This window comes from Malaclemys terrapin, chromosome 2, assembly GCF_027887155.1.
Source record: "Malaclemys terrapin pileata isolate rMalTer1 chromosome 2, rMalTer1.hap1, whole genome shotgun sequence".
NCBI classification, from domain to species: domain Eukaryota; kingdom Metazoa; phylum Chordata; order Testudines; family Emydidae; genus Malaclemys; species Malaclemys terrapin.
This window is the reverse complement of record NC_071506.1, coordinates 104,759,780-104,781,739: the sequence shown is the minus strand read 5'-3', so window position 1 is coordinate 104,781,739 and position 21,960 is coordinate 104,759,780. Positions and strand designations below refer to the sequence as shown.

Sequence of the window (21,960 nt, the reverse complement as noted above, 5' to 3'; positions counted from 1 at the left end):
ATTGTTGTATTGTTACAGTTCTTTTGTGCAGGTCTGTACTCGTTTAATGATTGCTCAGACTTCCTGTTTTGTTTTTTCCATTTCTAAAGCAATAAAAAATATCCTAGAATCACAAAACTGTTTAACTAGCTCATGCTAACGTTTAATATTACATGATTTTCAGGGACACAATCTTACTCATGCAATACTTTTGACAAAAAATTTAATGTATTTGTTATACAAAAAGTAACTGGTGAACATAGGTCACACAGAACAGTGGTCACCAATGCATCGATCGCCTCTGGAGCCTCTGCCAGTTGATCGCGATCTCTGGGCTGCTAAAAGTCCAGCGAAGCAGCAGGGCTCAGACAGGCTGCCTGCCTGCCTGCCGTGGTCCCATGTTGCTCCCGGAAGTGGCTGGCTGCTGGCACGGCCATGCAGCCCCTGGGAGGGAGGGAGAGGCAGCTCCGTGCGCTGCCCCCAGCACCGTCCCCGCAGCTCCCATTCAAAAAGTGCTCTTGTGCATAAAAAGGTTGGAGACCACTGACATAGAAGATCAATGATAACAGAGAATTTGCATGATGCTGTTTCCACCAGTTCTCTGACAAACTGACAGGTAGAAGACAGTAGTGTATATAGATGGACAGAATTTTCTACATTTAGGTCTATGCAGTGGATCTCCGCTCTCCACATTTTACACATGTGCACATCTCTCACTGACCTCCATGGGAGTTTTATACATTGTAGGGGAGCAAAATTTAGGAGCCAAAACTTGCCATACAGATCTGACTGGAGAATTTCACCAGAATGCATTTTTTTTTTAAAGTGAAAAATAGCCTTTGGTTAGACAAGGCATCAGTAAAAAGGAGCAAAATGTATGAATATCTCACATTTAACTCTCCGTTAGTATGAATAATGTGGCCTTAAAAAAAAAAATCTCTATCATTTTCTTCACTATAAATAGGTTTGAGCCATCCTGGAGTTTTAGAACAAATTCTTCTGTTATTTTAACCAATCTTTAAAGTAGATAGTGGGAAATGAAATGCAGAACATTAAAAGGATAAAAAAAAATCACAGCAAAATGGGAAGTATAAGAATCTCTTCAGAATGACATTGAAAGCCTACAGTATAACGCTTGTCGTTTAACATAGTCCTTACCCTAGAAAGTTTTGAATTGCACGGCAAACTAGCTCACAACTCACATCTGATCACAACGCAGATGCAAAATGACAAATATTTTGCTGACAATTTGCTGAAGAAAGCTGCAAGCATTTATACACCATCTTAGTTTATAAGATTAAAGCATCCAAAGTTCTACTGAACTTTTGCCCAGAGCTCTTTGTATCTTTCATTCTAAGTCTAAATATATTAAGTTCTGTTTTTGTTGTTGTTGTTGTTGTTGCTTTTTTCCAATGTATATACATTTTTAAACATTCTTTCAGTGCTGGAAGTCAGATTACAAGAAAAATATAGAGCATCGACCAATCTAACTTTGCATCCCTAAAGACGGGTTGTCTGACTCTCATTTGTAGCTGAATCTCTGCCCCATCCCTAGATAGGGGCTGTGATCCTGATCCTATTGAAGTCAATGGGAATTTTGCTATTGGCTTTCCTGAGAGCAGCATTGGGCTTATACTCCTAGTCTCTCCCTTGCAACCAGTCAGCAAACTAGATGATCTGTGATGCTAAAGATCAAACAGAGCATGCATGGAAATGAGAAAGCCACGTGAGCACTGAAACAATCATTCATTACACACACCCGCACAAACACCCCCCCCAGCAAAACTCACATATTGCTCTAGCCCTGCTTTAGGCCTCAGCCTGAGAGATGGCAGGTCACTGAAAGAGCGACTGCGCTGCAGCCTGTCAAAGAAAGTGTCTTGCAGAGCATCTAAAACTGACAACTGCGGCCTGTCTTGTGGAGGATGTAGCCATTTCTTCAGCAGTTAAAGCAAAAGGGGGAGTTAGTTGAATGCCTCATAGTTACAGCACTTAAATGGCCAGCTTTAAAGATATTAATTGAGGGTGAAATTCACCTCAGTGCAAGGCCAATGCATTACTTCAATCCTACTTAACCCATCAAAATATGGTTTAAGTGGGACTTAAATGGCACCTTGGCCTTGTGCAGATTCTTTGCATAAGGGTGAATTTCATCCTGAGTTAAATTAAACCACAAACTAGGATCATTCTAATTGTTTTAAACTGCTATCGCTGAATAGATATACATTGTATAAAGTCACCTCAAATATTACAAGCAGAAGAATGGGGATCCAATAACTGACCATATTATATTTAGGGTTACAGAAACCTAAACATGCTTTACTTCTAGGCTGAACAGCTGGAAGTGTGTTGCTTTTCATAGAGTTTAACATGGCATAATGATGAAGCTGGGGAAAATGCATTTTAAAGCAATTAAGCATTTACTATTTTGATGAGGCAGTGAGGGTCTCTTTACATAATTATGTGAGGCCAAACTTAACTTACAAAGAATGAGTGATCCTTGAAGGTAGGAGTTTCTGGAGTCCCTTGGCTATACGTGGACATTCTTCTTTGAAGAGCAGATGTCTTGTTTGCATTGCCTGTGGATGGGGTCAAGTCCTCAACATCAAATGGGCTGCAATAAATTAATTAAATTAAATAATCACCACCTTAGGCAGAATGAGACTGCATCACAATTACAGGGAAATTGTTTCTTTTTTTATTATTCATTTAGTTCATTAGAATAATCTGCACCTGACACAAAAGAAAAGTAATGGATTTAAGCAGCAAATCTAAAAAGGAGAATTCAGTTTTTAAGTGAAACATTAAAGAAAATCTTGTTCATTAGACAGTTAGCTCAGAAGTGCGATTCTCCTTTAGGATAAAAAACAGTCCACTGCCAGGAATAATTTTATGTATGCTAATACGATGTGACTCCTACAGCATGAAGAATTTTCTTGCATTTGAGATGACAGGTATCAAAAGTAATTAGGAGTAAGGCGCTCTACTATTAATAGAGCTGTTACATCACAATGGAATACAGCAGTTGTCATGATTGGGTTAATGCTTTATTGCATTGTAAGATATAACATACACAAATGTAAATATTAAATACTTCAGAGTTTGTTTAGAGACGACGGGTAGATACAACTTTAAAATGCCATAAAATCTTGCTTTGAATCCTTGCTCTATCATCCTGTGCTTATTGCTGTGGGGTGAACATGTCAAGGGATTTCCCACTACCCTGAAGCAATGTGTCAAGCATGTGAAGGCTAGTTTTTAATGCTCTGGGCCAAATGCTGTTCTTGGTTATTATGCTAGTGTAAATCTCCACTAAAATTTGCACCAGTGTAACTGAGATTTTTCATGCATCTAATAAGGGCCCAATTTTGCCCTCAGATGTTTGAGTTTGAGGCAACATCTGTATGGCACCTATATGCCCCTCATCATTTGAGTGCCCCAGTCTTTAATGTATTTATCCCCATAACACCTCTGTGAAGTGGAGAAGTGCTATTCTACCCTTTGTACAGGTAGAGAACTGAACAAGCACACTAAGACCTTGTATACACTTGAAACGACATGTAGAGTATGTGCAGCTACACACTGCAGTGAGACAAGCTGTGTCCACACTCATCACTGTGGTGTGTAGCTATAAATGACAGGAAAAGGCTCTGGCAGCGTGGCGGCAACAGGACACTACGCTGCTAAAAACAGCAGTGTAGACATGGGAGGCACTGCCAGGGCCTGTAGAGAGTAGGGTTGCCAATTTTGGTTGGACGTATTCCTGGAGGTTTGGCAACCCTGGTAGACAGCCATGTAGGGTACACACCCTAAGATACAGGCACGTAGGGCAGTCTACATTATTCTACTCAAGTAAGTCGTGCCTCACTGTCTACATTGCTGTTTACACCTGTGTTAGCTGGGCGTGCAGTGTCTATACTCTACATGCCGCCCGAAGTGTAGATATACCTTTAGTGACTAGCCTCAGGTCAAACAGGAAGTCTATGGTAAAGCGGGGAGTCATCACTGTACCAATGCTCTTCAACAGGGAAACAAGAGGATATGAGATTCTACTTGGCTTTGAGATGCTGCTGACCCGCTGAAAAGCAAAGCGGTTCTACTTACTACCAGGTAATTTCAAGGTTCAGCTTTATAGTGCCAAGGTCGTTAATGTCAACAGCAACCACCTGAGGCCGAGCTGCAAACAAGTCCTTTGTCTCACAGGTAACACTTCCCACTAGAATGTGAGTAGCAAGTCCTTTAACTTCTGAGACCTGCAAGGGTAAAGAGCAGTAGTATTCGGAACAGGGCCTCATATACTATTTCAGCTTTATGGACAGCTTTTAGCAGCAGGTGGCTAGACAGTACAAATTGGGGTGTTTACCTTAATAGAGATCAGCCCAACAATAAGAGGGAGGAAAACCATTTCTTCTCCATCCCAGCTTTGCTTGCCATTCACTTCAATTTTGCCTTTCAATTTCCATCGCTGGCGACCATACCGCATGAAAATCTATGAGAAAGAAAAGTCCTCTTAGTTCCTTGGCATGCAAGCTCTACCTGTTCTCAGCAGACAAATGTCAGACAAAGATATGAGGAAAAGGGCAGTTTCTGAAATACACCTGAAGAATAGATGCTATGAATGCTGAACTCTGCTTTCCACCAAACATGGAGGAAAGTCTATGCTGAAGGGACACTGCACTGAGTTTTCACTTTCATTTCATAATGTAAACCTGCTCATATAGCACTAGATGTCTTGCAGAAATACTTGCTCCTACCGATCCAGAACCCAGGGCAGAAAGGGAAGGCAACCCCTTAATACCAGAAATCCCTTCCCTCTCAGCAGCTAGGGCTGAGAAAAAAGAGATGGTGATGTCATTAGTAATATTGCATCACTGCAAAAGACACCTAAATAGATTCAGGGGTCTGATTTGCAAAAACACCACAAATTGATATGCTTGTGAGAAGCTTGTCCGAATTATTTTAGGTTGCATGGGGAGTCCCGTTCTCTCCTCCCCCCACAACCTCCTCTGGCCAAGAGACCACAGCTTCACTTATCTGCTCTATGATCTCCTTAGCTAGGGGAGAGACTCACAGAGTCTACCTCTGTTTTCAGGCACCAGGATTCTCTAGGGGCTGACAGATTCTCTTGGGAAGACAAAGAGGAATCCTGCATGCTCCAAGATTTTGTGAACTCTGTGGCATAAATGTAAGTGAAGCCCCCTAATGCTATATTTTAAAGCAGGGAGAACAGCAGGCCACCCTAGCTGGAGGATCTTGGTATGGAAGAATTAGGCTGCCTGGCCAGTCTTCTATAGAGAGAACCTGCCCCTAGCTACTGAGTTGTCTGCCCCCTATGGAGGACCTGGCACTGCAAATAAGAAATGGTGACTGGTGGATTAATAAATGGGTTTTGGTAAAAGAGGGGGGGGGGGAATCTTTTATCAAACTACTTCTAACTTCTGAAAGGTTCTGGTTGGTTTTGATCTGAATCTGATTAAAGTTGACATAAGAATGGCCATACTGAGTCAGTTCAATGGTCCATCTAGTCCAGTATCCTGTCTCCCAAAAGCAGTCATTAATGGTGTCTAGAAACTTTATTTCTGCATCCTGTCCTAGTTGACATGTACCCAGTCAATATGGGGGAGTTGAAATCCCCATTATTGAGTTTTCTATTTTTATAGCCTCTCTAATCAACCTGAGCATTTCACAATCACCATCACCATCCTGGTCAGGTGGTTGGTAGTATATTCCTACTGCTATATTCTTATTATTCAAGCATGGAATTTCTATCCATAGGGATTCTGTGATACAGTTTGATTCATTTAAGATTTTTACTAGATTTGACTCTATGCTTTCTTTCACATATAGTGCCACTCCCCAACCAGCACAACCTGTTCTGTCATTCCTATATATATTCTGCGCTGGTATTAATGTCCCTTTGACATAGTGTTGCTTCAATAGATTTGGTCTAGTCAATCTGCACTGACTGGATAAATGAGGCATCTTCTGCCTAGAGGAATTGGAGACTTACGCCAAAAATAAAGTATTGTGAGACATGATTTCTTTCCAAAACAAAGCTAAAGACAGATCTATTGTTATCTTAATAGCCATCATCCAGTACTTTGGGTCTGATCTTGAAGTCTTCACTGTTGACACATTCAGTCATAAAGACAACAGTGGGGCCTTTCTTGCTATATACATGAGGGGAAAGCAGCTCTTTCCAGAGGTGTCACCACAATAAGTTACTTTCAGGATCATGTACAAAGTGATGGAAATTCCGCCCCCCCATTTTACACTAAAGGAACTGACATGATACTTACCTCATATTGATCTCCAGGACAAAGACGAGCAAAACCAGCCAGACCTAAGAGCAAATGACATTTGAGATCATTTTCAGAAGACACTCTTTATTTAACACCTTCTTCCCTTTCTAGCTCCCTTTACTTGTATAAACTGAATGCTTAAGACCTGATCAAAACCCTACCACTCCTTTTATGGCATCAGTGCAGTCATGCCATATGCATCAGCACTTCGTACATCCTGTCTGAGCAAATTGAACCCACCAGTATTTCTTACTGTTTGAGATTCAGGCTGCCTCTCTGGTTTCTATAAAGATCCCACAAATGGCAGAGAAACTGTCGGGTTCATTTTTTGTTGCTGGGCAACATGAGAGTAGGATGCATTGGTAGCTGAGAGAGTAACCCAATCACGGATTTGGTTTGTTTGGTGTTTGAATGTCTGATTTATGCTCCTGGCTGGATTTTAGCTATGAAAACTTCCTACTAGCCCCTCAAATTCTTCAGTACAGGGCTACAAATCAGTTACTAAGACAAGCCCCAAATCTCAATTTTCTTCTGGTGGATTGGAAATGCATTTCTTAGCCACTACTACAGCCCCAAGAAATGGAAACCGCATCAAGAACCAAACAGCTTTAAAGGAGACATGACATAAGCTTACACTTACAACTTCTTTCTTTTTTCATGATCTCTGTGTCATGGTTTATTATAAATGGTGATCATGTGAAATGAACAAAACGATTTGAATGTAATGCAAGTAGACAACAGTCATGCTAGAGAGATCTTGGATAACTTGCTGTCTGCTAGTTTGCTTTTTGTTTGGTATATTCACTATCCAAACTGGTAATAGGCAAATGACAGTGCATTTTTTCATTCTATTTTTTGCCTAGTGATATTTGTTATGCCACACAGTCAGATGGTGAATTTAATTATAAACTCCTGATAAAACTGAAACAGGTCACCACATTCAGCAACACGCAGCATCGTATATTGACATAAATGGCATGAGATACGTGCCATGCCATTTTTTGGGTCAAATTCTGCTCTTGGACACGCACATAATTGCAACATCTCTAATAAATGCAAATATTCAGTGGAGCATTAGGACTATACACTTTGAATTGCACAAAGAAAACTTAGATCTGCAAGTAAATTGATTCCAATACCATATGCAATGTTGCCTGGTGTATTTTATACACACACACACACACACACACACAGAACACTCATCCATAACCAAAGATTATACACCAAAACTGCTCATTTATATTGATGTCACTTCTCTGACAACAATTAAGTTCCACTAATGTAATTGAGAGCAGAATCCAACCTTAGTTTGTACGGAGAGAACTTGGCTTTGAGGCAGTTAGTGAAGTGGTCACTAAGTACATAAACCTGGTGTCTTTCAGGCTTCCAATAATACCGTGTTCTATTCTCAAGTCTTGTCTGTAGGTGGCAGCAATCCTTCACAAGCCTAATTTACTGTTTCAGTAAGAGCTCTTCCTAAATTTAAGAAGTATTTGCCATTTGATATAAAAATCCAGAGAATGCCAGTACTGCCAGACCAACAACTGCTCAAAAACCATGAGTCAGGCCTCAAACAAATAATGAGATTAATTATTTGTAACCAATCTGGGGGGTTCTTATTTGCCTTTTGCAGAGCCTTCAGGGTTCAAGTTTTCTTCTGTAAGCATGAGGGCTGAAAGCTTTGTATTTAAAAAAAAAGTGGAGATTCCCATGTAACCATATGACTTCAGAAGCTGGGGCTTTAAGAATAATATCTGATATTATCATGAGGCTCATAAGAGTTGGCGTCACTGATAACTGCATTACATTTACTTGCAAACAGTTACCAAACTGAGATACAAATTATAAAGAGCAGGATTCTTTTAAATAGGGTGACCAGATGTCCCGATTTTATAGGGACAGTCCTGATTTTTGGGACTTTTTCTTATACAGGCTCCTATTACCCCCCAACTCCCGTCCCGATTTTTCACATTTGCTGTCTGGTCATCCTATGAAGAAGTGGGCTGTAGTCCACGAAAGCTTATGCTCTAATACATTTGTTAGTCTCTAAGGTGCCACAAGTACTTCTGTTCCTATTTTTAAGATACTTTCTCTTCATAAATGCATAGGAGGTCGAGGTACACACACCAATTATGTCCCTCTCCCTGCCCATGCAAGACTGTTCCCTACAGCTACCGGACACATCTGCTATTTTTTCACACGCCTAATTTAAATTGTCTCACATGAGGGAACTTCTTCCACTTTCCTGCAGACTCTCTTATCTCCTTATTGGGATGCTATTGCTGATATTTGGCGTAAAAAGGGCTTCAACTTTATTTCATCTCATTACTCCTAATTACACCTCTTTATATCACCCTAAACAATTCTTATATGGGCCCAATCACTATAGCATCTGAGTAGCTTACAAATTAATGTATCCTCTTAACACCTTGGTTAGGTAGGGAAGCATTATCCCTGTTCTACAGATGGGGAACTGCAGCACAGAGAAACTAATACCTCAAAGGTATTAGTTACCTCACTCCCATGGATTTCAAAGGGAGTGAAGTGCCTAAATACCTTTGAGGATCTGTGCCTATGTGACTAACACAAAGTCCCACAGGAAATCTGTGGCAGAACAGGGAATCAAACTCAAGACTCTAGAGTTCCAGTCTTCGCTGCCGTACCCACAAAACAAACCCTCTTTTTAAAAAACAAGAGGTGTTTAGATCCAACCTACTGCAGGTAAACCCAATTCTTTTATTACTGGTTGATCTATAGTTGGTCATTGCGTTAAGAATCTGGACCCAGACTTTTTCCTTTCACTTCTTTAGTGGGTTCTTTGAACAGAACACCGCATATCCTCTACTCTCCCCTGAACACTGGGAGCAGAAGAACAAAGCAGCCCTCTGTCAGGGCTCCTATTGCCTCCCACTTTCTAATTTATTTATTGTTTATAAATAATTTACATTTACTAGCACTATGCTGCTGCTGCTCCCATGCTTGTATCAGCTAACTTGGTCTCTGCTGGGCAGCATCACTGAACATATCTGATGCAAATAAAAACATTTTCTTCAGCCCAATAGAAAGGGGGGGGAGAGGGTGGTTTAAAACTGCAGCTCCAGCTTCGTCTTTGATCGGGGGATTGGCCTACAGCATTTGTTTGAGTGAAGGGACACAGAAGGGAGTGATAGGGATAGCAAGTCTGAAAAGCAGTATGAAAGTACTGTAGCTCTTGGTATTACTAGGCTAACCTGGAAGGGCCATGCCTCTCCTCTGTTGTTGTTCAAACGGCTACAGCTTGATCAAAGTATATTTCCATAGAGGCTGGGAGAGGAATACGGGGAGGCTAGTTTAGTTGATTGTGTGCCATCCCCCAGCACTTAGGGCTGTGACAGCACCTAGAGTACTGGAGATGGGTGGCACTCCATGGCACACATGTGGTGATGTTTAGTACCCCTCCTTTCGATGGGGGAGTTAATCCTGAATGGAAGGCTGGCACGGCCATTGTCCTTACTTCGTAAAACGATCATGATTTTTTTTTTAACATTGTATGTTATGAAAATAGAGCTAAGTCTCTTTACCTTCTGACATTATTGTTCATTCAGTGCAAGTGGAGGAGACGGTGTTACTTCATTGTTATTAATGCATGACACAAAATAAAAGTGATTTGCACTGAAATGACTGGGGATGTTTAAGCTTTTCAGAAATGTATATTTCAGCTCCACCCTCGGATCCTAGGGTTACAACAATGTTGCTGTATCACCTGCATTGAACTTCCCAGAGAAAATTCTCATGATGCATCATTTATCATTTCTCTTTTCCCATTCTTTTATGTTAAGGGTTTCTGCATGTAATCAGGATTTTTAAGTAATCTGTTCCTGATGCTTATTCCTCACTGATGTGCATGGAATGAAAAATCAGGCTGCCATAAAATCCCATTGATTTCACTGGAAGCTTAGGGTGTGCAAGAAATGCAGGGTCAGGTCTTTGAAGTTATGCCATTTATGACAATAATCATTTCTACTACAATCAACAGTGATGTCACAAACATCTCATTATGCACACATCAGTCTTGCAGGGATGCTGACTCCTAGAAGTAGCTTTTTGCATCATCTGTTCTTTTAATTGGTTTAGGGTATACACAAGCAGTTTTATTTGTTACAGAACCAACGCTTTTCATTCATGGCATGTCTTATAGCCTTGGTTGTATCAGTGCATTCTGGAACACCAGACTGCCTCTCTGCTAGTGCCCAGCACTATTGCTGTGAGCAGGGGCTTTTAAATGGGAGACATTGGATGGAGTTAGGAGTGGTTAAGTGAGTACAATTGCAACACTTGTCACTTCCCATCTCCACTGGGGGCAAACTATTGTAGGCTGAATCAATTCACCTTGATCTTGGCTAAATCTAGATCTTGTCTAAGATGTTGCAACCTACTGATACAACCAATCTTTGTAAAATGCCTGGGAGAGAGTGGCACATGGAAGGCAAAGCCTTTTTACAGGTACTACAAGCTCAAGATACTCCAACTGATATTTTTGGCAATGTCTTTTCACTTAGTGTGGACAGGAACATCAAGTGAAGAAAATACATAAGGAGTTTATGAATTTTTCAAAACAAAGATCTTGTTTTCTTGAGTATCTTAGTGCTAATGTTTGACACGAGTGAAGAAAAAGTGACAAGTAGAATTTAATTTTAAAAAGCTCTTTTCCAATTTTTACTTCAAGCATTGAGTCTTGAAACAAGACTTAATTCACTGAACCTGTTAAAGGTTGTATCTGTGCAAAAGTGCTTCTATTGTTTTCAGAACCATTAATCTCGTAGGAGGAAATCAGACCACGGTAAAAACACAGGACTTATGGCTGAAACATAGATTACACCCTTGAGCTAGGTGGGTCTTTCAAAAGTAAGGTGCCCCTACTCTCTATTTTTAATTTTTACTCAAAAAAAAAACAAAAACAACCCCCCCCCCCAATCAATCTCTGCAAAGGTAAATGACTTTCAAACTTGGTATCAAAATAAGAAAACATTTTACAATTCTGATCCACAGCCACTGACATAGTTTCTTAGCAGACTTATGGAAGGAATAAGAGGAAATAGAGGCAAAAGATAGTTGCCTTAGAAACCGCATCACACAGTCATCTTGATAACCAAAGCAATGCAGTCTAATTACCCCATCTCCCTCAAAAATAGAAGAATTGTCTTTGAAAAGCTCACTGTACAGATGTGAGCATCAAACTAGTATGATCAATTCTGCTGGGTGTGGGTGTAAGTCAGGATTCTGAAGGCTCAGCAATTGATGTGATGGGAAAACCAAACCTCTCATACATTAAACCTAAATTAGCTTTTGCTCTTAGAGCTCTCAGGAACACACAGAGAGCTCTGGCAAGTCTGTTCATGCAGAAGGGTTGGGAGGGAGGGCAATTACCTTTCATCTTGATGCAAAACTCCCCCAGTAGGTTTTCCAGCTCTCCTTCAATGGTACACATGTTCTGTGTTGGAAAACGGAAGATTGATATCAGACCAACCTCCCACATTTTTTTTTAAATACACACACAAAAAGAAATAGTTTAGAAAGAAAAGATCCCACAATGTTCAGTAGATAAAAATAAGTGTCTCAAATTAAAATCAATATGCCAAAGTCAGCCCTGGAACAGACAGATGCAGCTCTATTGACTTCAGGTCAGCCAAGCCTGTTTACACAAAGGCTGAATTTGGCCCAATGTTGTTCTTTTGTTGCATTATAATCCTTGCATTGGCAGAACGAAGTCTCAGCCATCATGGTGTAAGCTGATCATTTTCCCACCCCTCTCTCCAGCCAAGAATTTGTGCCAAAGTGAATCTCAACATGTTTTTATGCTTTGAGCTACGTGGAACACACTATGAGAAAAGGGGCATTGGACTCTTCCCAATGCATTCTCTGTATTTAAGGAGATTCCTATTACCTAGGAGCTGTGGTGGTTGTCGCACCTTTCTATAGCTTTATCAGATCATGATGCAATAATACATTAATAAAGTAGATTTGATAATATTGAGTAAGATTAGAAAAGATGCAGCGGATGTCTTCACACAAATGGGTTCTAGGCTAATGGAAACCATAATGTACTGAAATCTGCAGAATTGGGAAGAGTTTATTTGGAGTACAGTCTTATGCCTTTTCCTGAACAGTGGCTCCAGGGTGCATGTTTAGATGGAGATATTGTGGTATTACAATATGATGTCACTGTGCCCTCTCCATCCATCTCTGACAGAGTGACAAGCTTGTATTTGCATGTCTCCTACTGCCCCATGGAAGTAAATACAAAATAGTCCCATAATATTTCTAATCAGTCAAATATTTCAAAAGTGAAAAGTAATTAGCTGCATTGATGTAGGGGCTGATCCTGCAGTCTTTATTCAGACAAAATTCCCATTGAAATCTATGGGAACACTCCCATTGATGTCAAGCAGTGCAGGAATGGACTACACAGAGCAGCACATACCTCTGTGTATTCCTTGTAACTTCTGTTGATTTCAGACAAACTCTCTCGAGCTGCTTTGCTAGCAGGTGACATTGCAAATGCTTGCTTCATTTTGCTGGCGCCATCACAAAGACGTCTTTGGATACAATAGGCTTCATACAGCTCATCCACCTAGCAGGAACAATGAAAGCACATTAAAATAAAGAAACCCAAAGGAATCATAAAATAGGTTCCATTAAAAGGAAATAGAACTGAACAATTCTGAAATCTTTTTTTAGATACACCAGCGGATAAATAACTGTAGTTTTGATGCCATCACATTACATTTAAAAAGGATGCAATATGGAAAAACATCCTCTGCTGTAAAACTTCATCAAGACAACAGAGACTCAGCAATTTGTACTTTAGTTCTGCAGACCTCCAGCTACTGTTTTCCATTTTTATCTGGGATTTGTAGAACTCTCTAAATCTCTTTAAAAAAATCACTTTCAAGCTTATAAAAGAGCTTGGATTTGACAGCCCTGGGGAGTAGTAATGTCCTCTGTTTGGTCTCAAAACCAAGGACAGCACAATAGTGGCAGTGAAAGCTTCCTCCCAACATACCACTGCCCTGTTGTGGAGGAATTCTTTCTAGCAGTGGGAAAGTAGCTGAGTTTCCAAATAGAGCCTTGGCCACTATGCTGATGCCAGGTAGTGTCAGCAGTGAGTCCAGTGTGAACGCCAAGACCTGGATGTAGTCTGTGACAGATATTGCAATTGCATGCAATATCTTTGGGGACAATATTGCATGACAGCGATGAATGGTTTATGTATGATTGATTATGTTCTGCTCCACAGGGGAAGGTTACGACAGCTCCTCCAGTGACTAAAAACAGTGAGAGGTGGTTAAAGTGAATCACTGAAACCAAAGAACTCTAGAGAGGTACCACCCCCTGCTGTTATCTGTATATACTGATTCAAGCTGGGTTTTCCAGAGACTAAGAGACAAAGGAAAGGCTTTTGGTATAAAAAGATGAGCTTGAACTGACTCAGGGCCTTCTTTCTGATCCAGCAAACGGACAGGACCTTCTGTCCCAGGGCAGGACCAACCCTTGCAGAAGGGTTGGGAGGACTTTGACCTACTAGGGCTCTAAAAGACTGACGGTTGACCTCGGATAAGCTTTTAGCATGCATGCAGGAGCTTTTATTTATTAATACTTTTATGTGTAATGCTTTTACCTTAAAGCAATAAAGGTGCTTGCTGAAAAAAAGCTGTGTGGTAACCTGTAACTGCTGGCAATACACTGGTCATAGCCCTTGAGGAGAAAGCAAAGCTCAGGCACTGGCCTTTAGACAGACTGGCTTGCTGGGGATAGCCGAGTGTAAGGGGGCTGTGCAGCCTTAAAACTCTTGGAGTGGGCCACAGGGGTGGGGAGGATACAGGTTCAGTTACCCTAAAGGCCTCTGTCACAGTTTTAACTCATTTCATATAGACATTAGAGGGACTGAATATCCATTAGATAGTAACAACTTGGGCTAAGTTTTTCAAAAGTAACTCTGAAAATCAGGCCCCTTGAAAATGTCTCACATTGGGCACCCAAAACTCCCTAATCACTTTTGGAAAGTTTGGTCCTAGTTATCTAGGAATGTGGGCCAAGTTTTAGATCATAACTTTAGAAGAAAAAAGCTCCATATGCTATTAATAATTCCATAAGATTATCCAACGCCCCAACTGTGCTTTTCTTTTAAAACCTTATCCTTCGCGTGCACACTTGTTATAGCCGAGTTATTTGCTGGGGGCTTGCAGCAGTGGGATTTCCACTTGTTCAGATTCAGCAGCCAGCTGCAGGAGCGGAATCTAATAGTTTCATTAGTAAAATGAAGTTATTTTAAGAGTTGGATTTTTTTCCTGTGAAACTAAAAGTACAAGGAGGTTGTCACATTAGTTCTTTCCACTGTTCCTGTTCCTGCTAACAGTGGACAAGATTCAGTTTTTATATATTCCACTTTTTTTCTAGCGGATCATGCACTGCATCCTAACGCTGCTCAGTCATGGATCTTTCACAGCAGAACTTGCCTCTACCAAAACTTGTGTTAACTTGACTTCGTATACTACCTGCCACCATTATTTTATTTTATCTACATTAGAAATTAACATGAACCAAAACCTGGATCCCCAAACTTTAGGAATGTTCAGATCCTAAATCAAAATTTCCCATTCAGCTCTATCTCTAACAAAAATGCTGTTGCCTATTTCCCAATTGAATGGGAAACAAGAAGTGTGATTGAGTATACCCCCTCTGAGCCCCCTCCATCACAGTTTCAAAAACTGAAGTGTAAAAATCAGGCTAACAAGGCTGATTTGGGTTCATAATGGCAGATTTAATTTATCTGAGGGACCTGTAACTAAAACAGAAGGCAGTTTACAAATGGAATACTTCAACAAAGATTAATGGAAGAAAAGGTAACTTTATTAACACTTCAGAATTACAAACCAAGTTTATCTGAGATGCAAGCCCTCTACACCTAATCTTTCCAGCTAGCAACCCTCTAGTCTCCATTCTAAAGAGCTGCTATAAATATTTGTCACTTGCTATTTATGTCCGTAATCGGGGTGGGGCCTACCCCTGTGCTCAGACTCTGTGTCTGCACATGTGAGCCTGGTTAAGATGAATTCATCTGCCACTGTAAAGATTTGCCACCTGTTACTACACTTCCTGTTTTCCATGCTTTGTTTCCTGTATAGAATGACAACAGTACTTAGCATTGATAGGGCATTGCTGTTATCAGAAGACAGCATAGTTTGTCCTTGTTCTGAAAGATTCTTCTGCTTCTATCCATTTAAAAACCATTTATAGCTGCCTAAGATCGGATATTATAAAACTCTCTCACACCATGTCTATTTATTTGTCACCATGGGTTATAGAGCAGTGAACTAACATACTGAGCAAGTAGAGTTGTTTTTATTAGTTCCTTTTATGTTTAAGATCTCTTCATAAACACAGAAGCCAGTAGCTCTGTGCAGGATGTGGATGGCGTAGGAAGGATTTAGATAGAAAATGTGCTTTAGACTATAATTTTGACATGCAGGTTACCAGCAAGGAAGTGTATTGTTTGGACAGAAAATTTCAACCTTCTGTATTTCTTAAATGTTTTCTTTGAGCTGCGTGATTATGAGAACAATGAAATTAAAGTGTTTTTTGTATGCCTGGTCACTCTTGTATATAACAAGCAGCGTGTGTGTTTTTTAAATGAATCTCAGTAGACATTTCATCTATCATGTAAATGCATCATTTTGTCAAGTTGGGAAAAATATTAATTAGTAGATATATTAATGACTAAAAGAAAATATACTGTGGGTTTGATTCTAAGGCAGACTGGTGTAAATCTAGAGTACACCGACTGACTTGGATGGAGTTATTCCAAGTATACACTGGAGTAACTGAGCAGAATTTGGCCCAGTGGAATAAAATGGTGTAAAAACTAGTGTTGAAATCCAGAGGACCCTCGCAGTCTGACTGTGAGACTTTTAACATGCAGTAGATCAAATTGTGAACTTAAACTTCTTGCAGGTGCAAGTGTGCCTTTGCCTATACCTTTAAAGTAAATGTATGATGAGATCTTCGCTTACCCATCAAGGGCCTGACCCTGCATTTCATTTGCACCCATTGTCAGTGGGAGTGTTTGGTGTGCATGTAGAACTGGCGAACCTCAGAGGTTTTAAAGCTTTTTAAAATCCTCTCTTTGTTTCTGTCTGAGGAGTCATTGCAGTACTTTAACTGCCTCGGGGAGAGGCAGCGAAGTGGGTCCCTCTGGTGTGGAAGCTTTCACACTAGGCCCGGGGGGGCAACCTATGGCACACAAGCTGATTTTTAGTGGCACTCACCCTGCCTGGGTCCTGCCCACCAGTCCAGGGGGGGCTCTGCATTTTAATTTAATTTTAAATGAAGCTTCTTAAACATTTTAAAAACCTTACTTACTTTAATATATAGCTAACCTATTGTTGTATGTATAGACTTATAGAAAGAGACCTTCTAAAAATGTTAAAATGTATTACTGGCATTGAAACCTTAAATTAGAGTGAATAAATGAAGACTCAGCACACCACTTCGGAACGGTTGTCGACCCCTGCACTAGGCAATGGTTGGTTTTCTTAATAATATAAAAGCAGATATAGAAGAAACATGATAGAATTGTTAATTACCATACTAATGTGGAATTCCAGCCTTCTCACATATCTTTCTATCGCTTTGATTTGCTGCAAATAAATAAATAAAAGAGGAATGAGAGTTTTTTTCCCCCCGATAGCTCAGATGATTGTATTTTTATATAGGTTCCTTGAGAAATTTTCTCTTTAGCTGGTTTTCCTGTCTCAAGCCACTGTGAGCTTCAAAGAAACTCTTCTTTTCCAAACTGTGAAGCTTTCTTTCATTCTGAAGAGGTTTTTGTACATGAACCTCAGATCAGGTGCTTTATCTTAATGTAATTAGTCTTTCACTCAAAAGTAGAGCTGGTTGAATTTTTTCCATCCCAACCTATTTTGTCAAAAAATGGCTCTGATCAAAACACAAATTTTTGACAAATTTTCATTTAAAAATATTTTTTCCATTAAAAAAAAAAAAAAAAAAACCTGAAAATTGTTCATTTAAAATGTGTTGGTTTTCTGTAAAATAAATAAATAAATAAAAATAGTACATCAATCAGTTTTTGGTTTTCAAAATGCCAAAGTATTACCAGAAGTTCTTTGAAAACTGAAAATGTTTTGGTTTTTACATTTTTTCCCCTTCGTTGTCATTAAAGTTTGTTGTTTTGTTTTGTTTTTAAAACATTTCCCTGAGAAGAACAACTGCCATTTTTCAACCAGCTCTACTCAAAAGCTTGAAGGCCTTTGCTTTTTGCAGGATCAGTAGTCAGTGTACAGACTAGAAATACTCTGAAGACTTGGTGGCCCACTGGTATAAGTGGGAACAACTCCACTGAAGTGCCCTAGCAGTAAATTTGGCCCTCTCTTGCTAAATGAAGAGGTGGCAGATGTACGTCCACACTCCAGAGCAAGTGCCAAGGCAGTAGCTATCAGAGATAGTTCTCTACTGACTTTCTTTATATGTTTCTCTAGAGTCTGTTTTGGGGGTTACCATTCTGTGTGTAACCTGCCTTCAGCAGGTTCTTGCTGAACACTCTGAGGATTGTTTCTGACCCCTCAGGACTTGATCCTTTTCCCATTGAAGTCAGTGGCAAATCCTGCCTGCCTCTCCCCCTCAGTGGTGGTGTCTGATTAGAGAATCAGGCTCTGAGAAGCTCTTTGTGCCAGTTGTCTCCAGGTCTGGGTACATATCACTCAACTTTTAATGTTTTCTTTGCAGCACTACTGCCCCTGAGGGTAACGTACCTTGTCTAAGTCATACAGCACCCCCTGCAATAAAGAAAGGGAGATGATGATTAGCTTCTGTGTCATACCGTTCCATTGAATGATACACTCCCCCAGTGCCCTATTATGTTTAAATAGCTGAAATATCAAACAGGATCCTGGGTGGGAGCTCACCTAGCGTTGTCAACAGTCCCTTAGTACAAGGAATGTCCCTTATTTTTTCATCTCTGTACAACAAGTTCAGGAGTTGCTGAGTGCTGCAAAAACCAGCAAGAAATACCCCTGCTAAATGTAGGCGAGTACTGTTTATTATTATTATTGGTGATGATGATAGTGGGAGGAGGAGTGGGGCCGAGGTGCTAAAAAAACAGTCCCTTATTTTTGAAATACAATGTTGGCAACCCTAGAAGAACTGCTTTTCTTTAAAACTCCCTTGTCCCCCCTTTTCCTCCGATACCTGGAAAAGGTTACCCTTCATCTGTGCAAGTAGTATAGAACACTATCATCTGAATCGTCGAATAACACATACCAGCCGTGAGTTTCTTTTCATGTCTTTTAACTGAGTAGTTAACTTATCCAGCTCTGTCTGGTGAACTTCCAGATACTCACTGTAAAGATAAACCAGAAAGGGAATCATGAACTCTGCTACATTTCAGTACATAGGGTGCTGATTGCTGACCTCTGTGAAAGGAATATTTGTGTAACAAATAGCTATTCTCACCATATACTGACTTAAACAAGTACATGTTTATAGTGACCTGACTGTCATAAAAACTCTCCATATCTCCCTAGTCCTTTGCATGTGCAACCCTCATGCTCCACACCAACTAAACAAGCAATAGGAGCATTTCTTTAGCTCTTGAGTAACAGGTTAATGCTTTCAAGTACAGTTAACAGCTGGGTTTTGTGAGAACTAAGCTGCTGTTTAGTTTGTGGGCTGCCTCTGTCTAATCACTGTCCTTGTACCTATCTAACAAAAGCATTATTATGTTTTGTGATGTTATCTTGTATCACATTGTGTGGTGTGACTCTCCTATGTGATGGGAGGCAAATTTGGAGCAACAGTCTAGAGGTGAAATCTTGGCCCTGTTGAAGTCAATGGGAGTTATGCCATTGACTTTAATAGAGTCAGGATTTCGCTCAGTGTGTTTTTGCTTTCTCTGTACAGGTGGGTTTAACACAGGAGAGCAGAAGTCAGCAGTCAGATTTACCCTACAATGACTGAGGCTCCCCACTCCCATGACCCATTGCTTTCCACTCTCAAGTAGTAAAGAAAGCTTCAGACATCCAGTGATAAATTCTCTTACTCCAATCCGTTCTTTAAGGCCCTGTAGACCTCTTCCATCCTTTGAGGCTGCGGCTCTTTGGAGGCGGTGCTGTTCTTATGCCCCAAATTGTGCGTTTTCTTCACCTTTGCTTGGGGCTTCTTAAGTGCAGAGGCATTTTCAACAAAGGAGTTACACCTGCAAAATGGACATGAAAGGAAAACACTATAAATCACAATGATCTCAAAGGACTATTGCCTGACGTTATCTCTTTTGGCTGAAAGCAAACTTCTTATAGTAGTGCCTGTTGGAAGACTGTTTGTTTACAGGTTAATGGGTCTGAGCTGTATTGAACAGTCTTGTGCTCAGGCTACCAGCATCTAATGTTCCAGCTGCTGAGACTTGAATGCCTGTCTGGTAAACAATAGTTTATGCCTGAGGCTTGCTCATGGCAGACAGCTCTATACATCTGATACTGGGTCTGTCCCAACCAGCAATGCTAGGGAATCCTAGAATCATGGGACTGGAAGGGACCTCGAGAGGTCTTCTAGTCCAGTCCCCTGCAGCAATGCCTGAGCTACACCTAGTTGGTGAGAACAAAGGCAATTTTTAATAATACAAAACCTATATGCTACTAAACAGCGCTGTCTTGATATTTGTACAATGCACAGCACAACTGTGCTCTTATTTCATCCACAGCCTCTAGGCACTATTGCAAATAAATATTGATTTTACTATATTTATATGAATCACACTTTCTCATATGGCTTCTGAAAATTCCCACTGAATTCTTATTTCTTTTTGTTCCCTGCTTCACTGAAAGCTTAAAACAAACAAACAAAAAAGCAGGATTTAATCAAGTTAACAGTAACTTATGTCTACATGGACCCTGGAAGCGAACTTCTCAGCCTGGATCAACAGACTCAGCTAAGCTAGTGGGTCTCGCACGATCGCTCTAAAAGACAGCTGCGTAGACAGCATTTTGAAGTTGTGGCTGGGGTTCCGAAGCCGGGGAGAGGGTGGGTTTCAGACAGTTCTGGACATTTTACATGTTGAAAAAAAAATCACATAACTGTATAATTTAACAGACTAAAATCTATACTCTGAGACGCCAGCAAAATTCCTCTGAGATTGAGGCCAGAGGGTGAACCCTATATTAATAAAAACAAAGCCCAATAGATTCCCGGCAGTGAAGAGACAGGGTGTCTTCATTCTTTATTCTCCATGCAAGACAGCGGAGTTGCAGGGAGAATAAACAGAGACAGTCTAACCTACAGCACACAGATTCAACTCTGAGGATAGAAACCAAAAATCTTCCAGTCTCCAAAGCGAGTTTCAATTCTTGAGCTGAAAGCTCTCTCTCCCCTCCCCCCAAAAAAGATGGTACTTGCCTGGATCGTCTTTCTTGAAGACCGCTGAAGCCAGCGAAGGATTGACTTCTAATAATCCCATTGGGACCACCTGGGGAGAATGAATGTGATCCTACTGACATGATTTCCGGGAGCCTGGAAGATATTCCTGAAAGATAACAGAACAAAGATTAGTGACAGTGGTAAGCTACAGACAGGTTGAAGACAGAGAGGATACTGCATTCATCAGAAGTGATAAAGGGTAAATGAATCCCACAAGGTGAATAGAGTCATGAGATGATTAGATGTTTACAAGCCTGACTCTTGATAGTCTGTTTATACTGACAGCTCAGTTTTCAGAACAACAACAGGAATGTCTGCAAAGGCATTTTCTCTATTTAATTCTCATGGAAAATACAAGGGATGGTTAGAGTCTTGCAGTTGATTTATTCACTTTACTAAGCAATGCCCTTCTTAGAACTAAACTCTAGCAATTTGCACATCTTCCATGAATTCCAGGATAATATCTGTGGACCAACCCAAGAGCAGCTTTCTTGAAAGAATGACATTCTAGATGTGAAAACACAGGCTACAGAGAAAAATGTAGTCCATTGGTTTCAGCACAGGACTGGAAGCCAGAATCTTCTGACGGCTAATCCTAATTCTGACACAGGCTACCCCTTTGGCCTGGGACTAGTCATTTAAACCCTCTGCCTCAGTGTCCCCATCTGTGAAATCAGAATACCTACTTCATAGGGATTACTAGGTGTTGAGATACCCTGAAGATTAAATGGGCTCGGTATTATTACAAAGACAATGATGAGGGTTCATTGAAAAATATAAGTAGTCCTAAACCTGTCCTCTTAGCTTTCCTTATCTCAGTAACTGTTAGCGTCTTATTGCAGAGAGAGATAGGGGTAGGGGTAGATAATGTGGGTGTATTGCAGGAACTCTGGGAAGGGAAGGGAATAGAATATCTGTGTGGGGTGATAGAGAGGGAAAGTGCACTGTCAATTCATCAGACTGTCTCTGCTATCTTCTGTGGCAAGAATGTTGTCTATCCCATTCAACATCCTCAGTGAAATGAACTGGAGATTTCAGTTAATTTCCTAGTAGTATTTTTTTATGTGGACACCTGTCTAGCACAACTGACCCTTTCGCAACCTCAGCAGAGAGGCAGGGGCTGAATGGGCAGTCAGGGAGACTGAACGGCTCTCTTAACCCTAGGCTTGCTGAACAACACTGAAACACCAAGGCAAGGCATTGTGGTTCAGACTAC

At 40.5% G+C, this 21,960-nt stretch overlaps 1 protein-coding gene across 1 annotated transcript in view; it reads right to left on the bottom strand.

Moving 5' to 3' along the window:
• Positions 1 to 21,960, bottom strand: part of RIPOR2 (RHO family interacting cell polarization regulator 2) — a 102,219-nt gene that overhangs the window by 26,134 nt on the left and 54,125 nt on the right. The window contains 11 exon segments of the mRNA XM_054017436.1: positions 2,464 to 2,593; positions 4,084 to 4,232; positions 4,343 to 4,468; positions 6,279 to 6,322; positions 11,688 to 11,751; positions 12,742 to 12,891; positions 16,904 to 16,957; positions 18,089 to 18,112; positions 18,597 to 18,675; positions 19,375 to 19,530; positions 20,724 to 20,850. Coding sequence (XP_053873411.1) covers positions 2,464 to 2,593; positions 4,084 to 4,232; positions 4,343 to 4,468; positions 6,279 to 6,322; positions 11,688 to 11,751; positions 12,742 to 12,891; positions 16,904 to 16,957; positions 18,089 to 18,112; positions 18,597 to 18,675; positions 19,375 to 19,530; positions 20,724 to 20,850 — 1,103 coding nt within the window.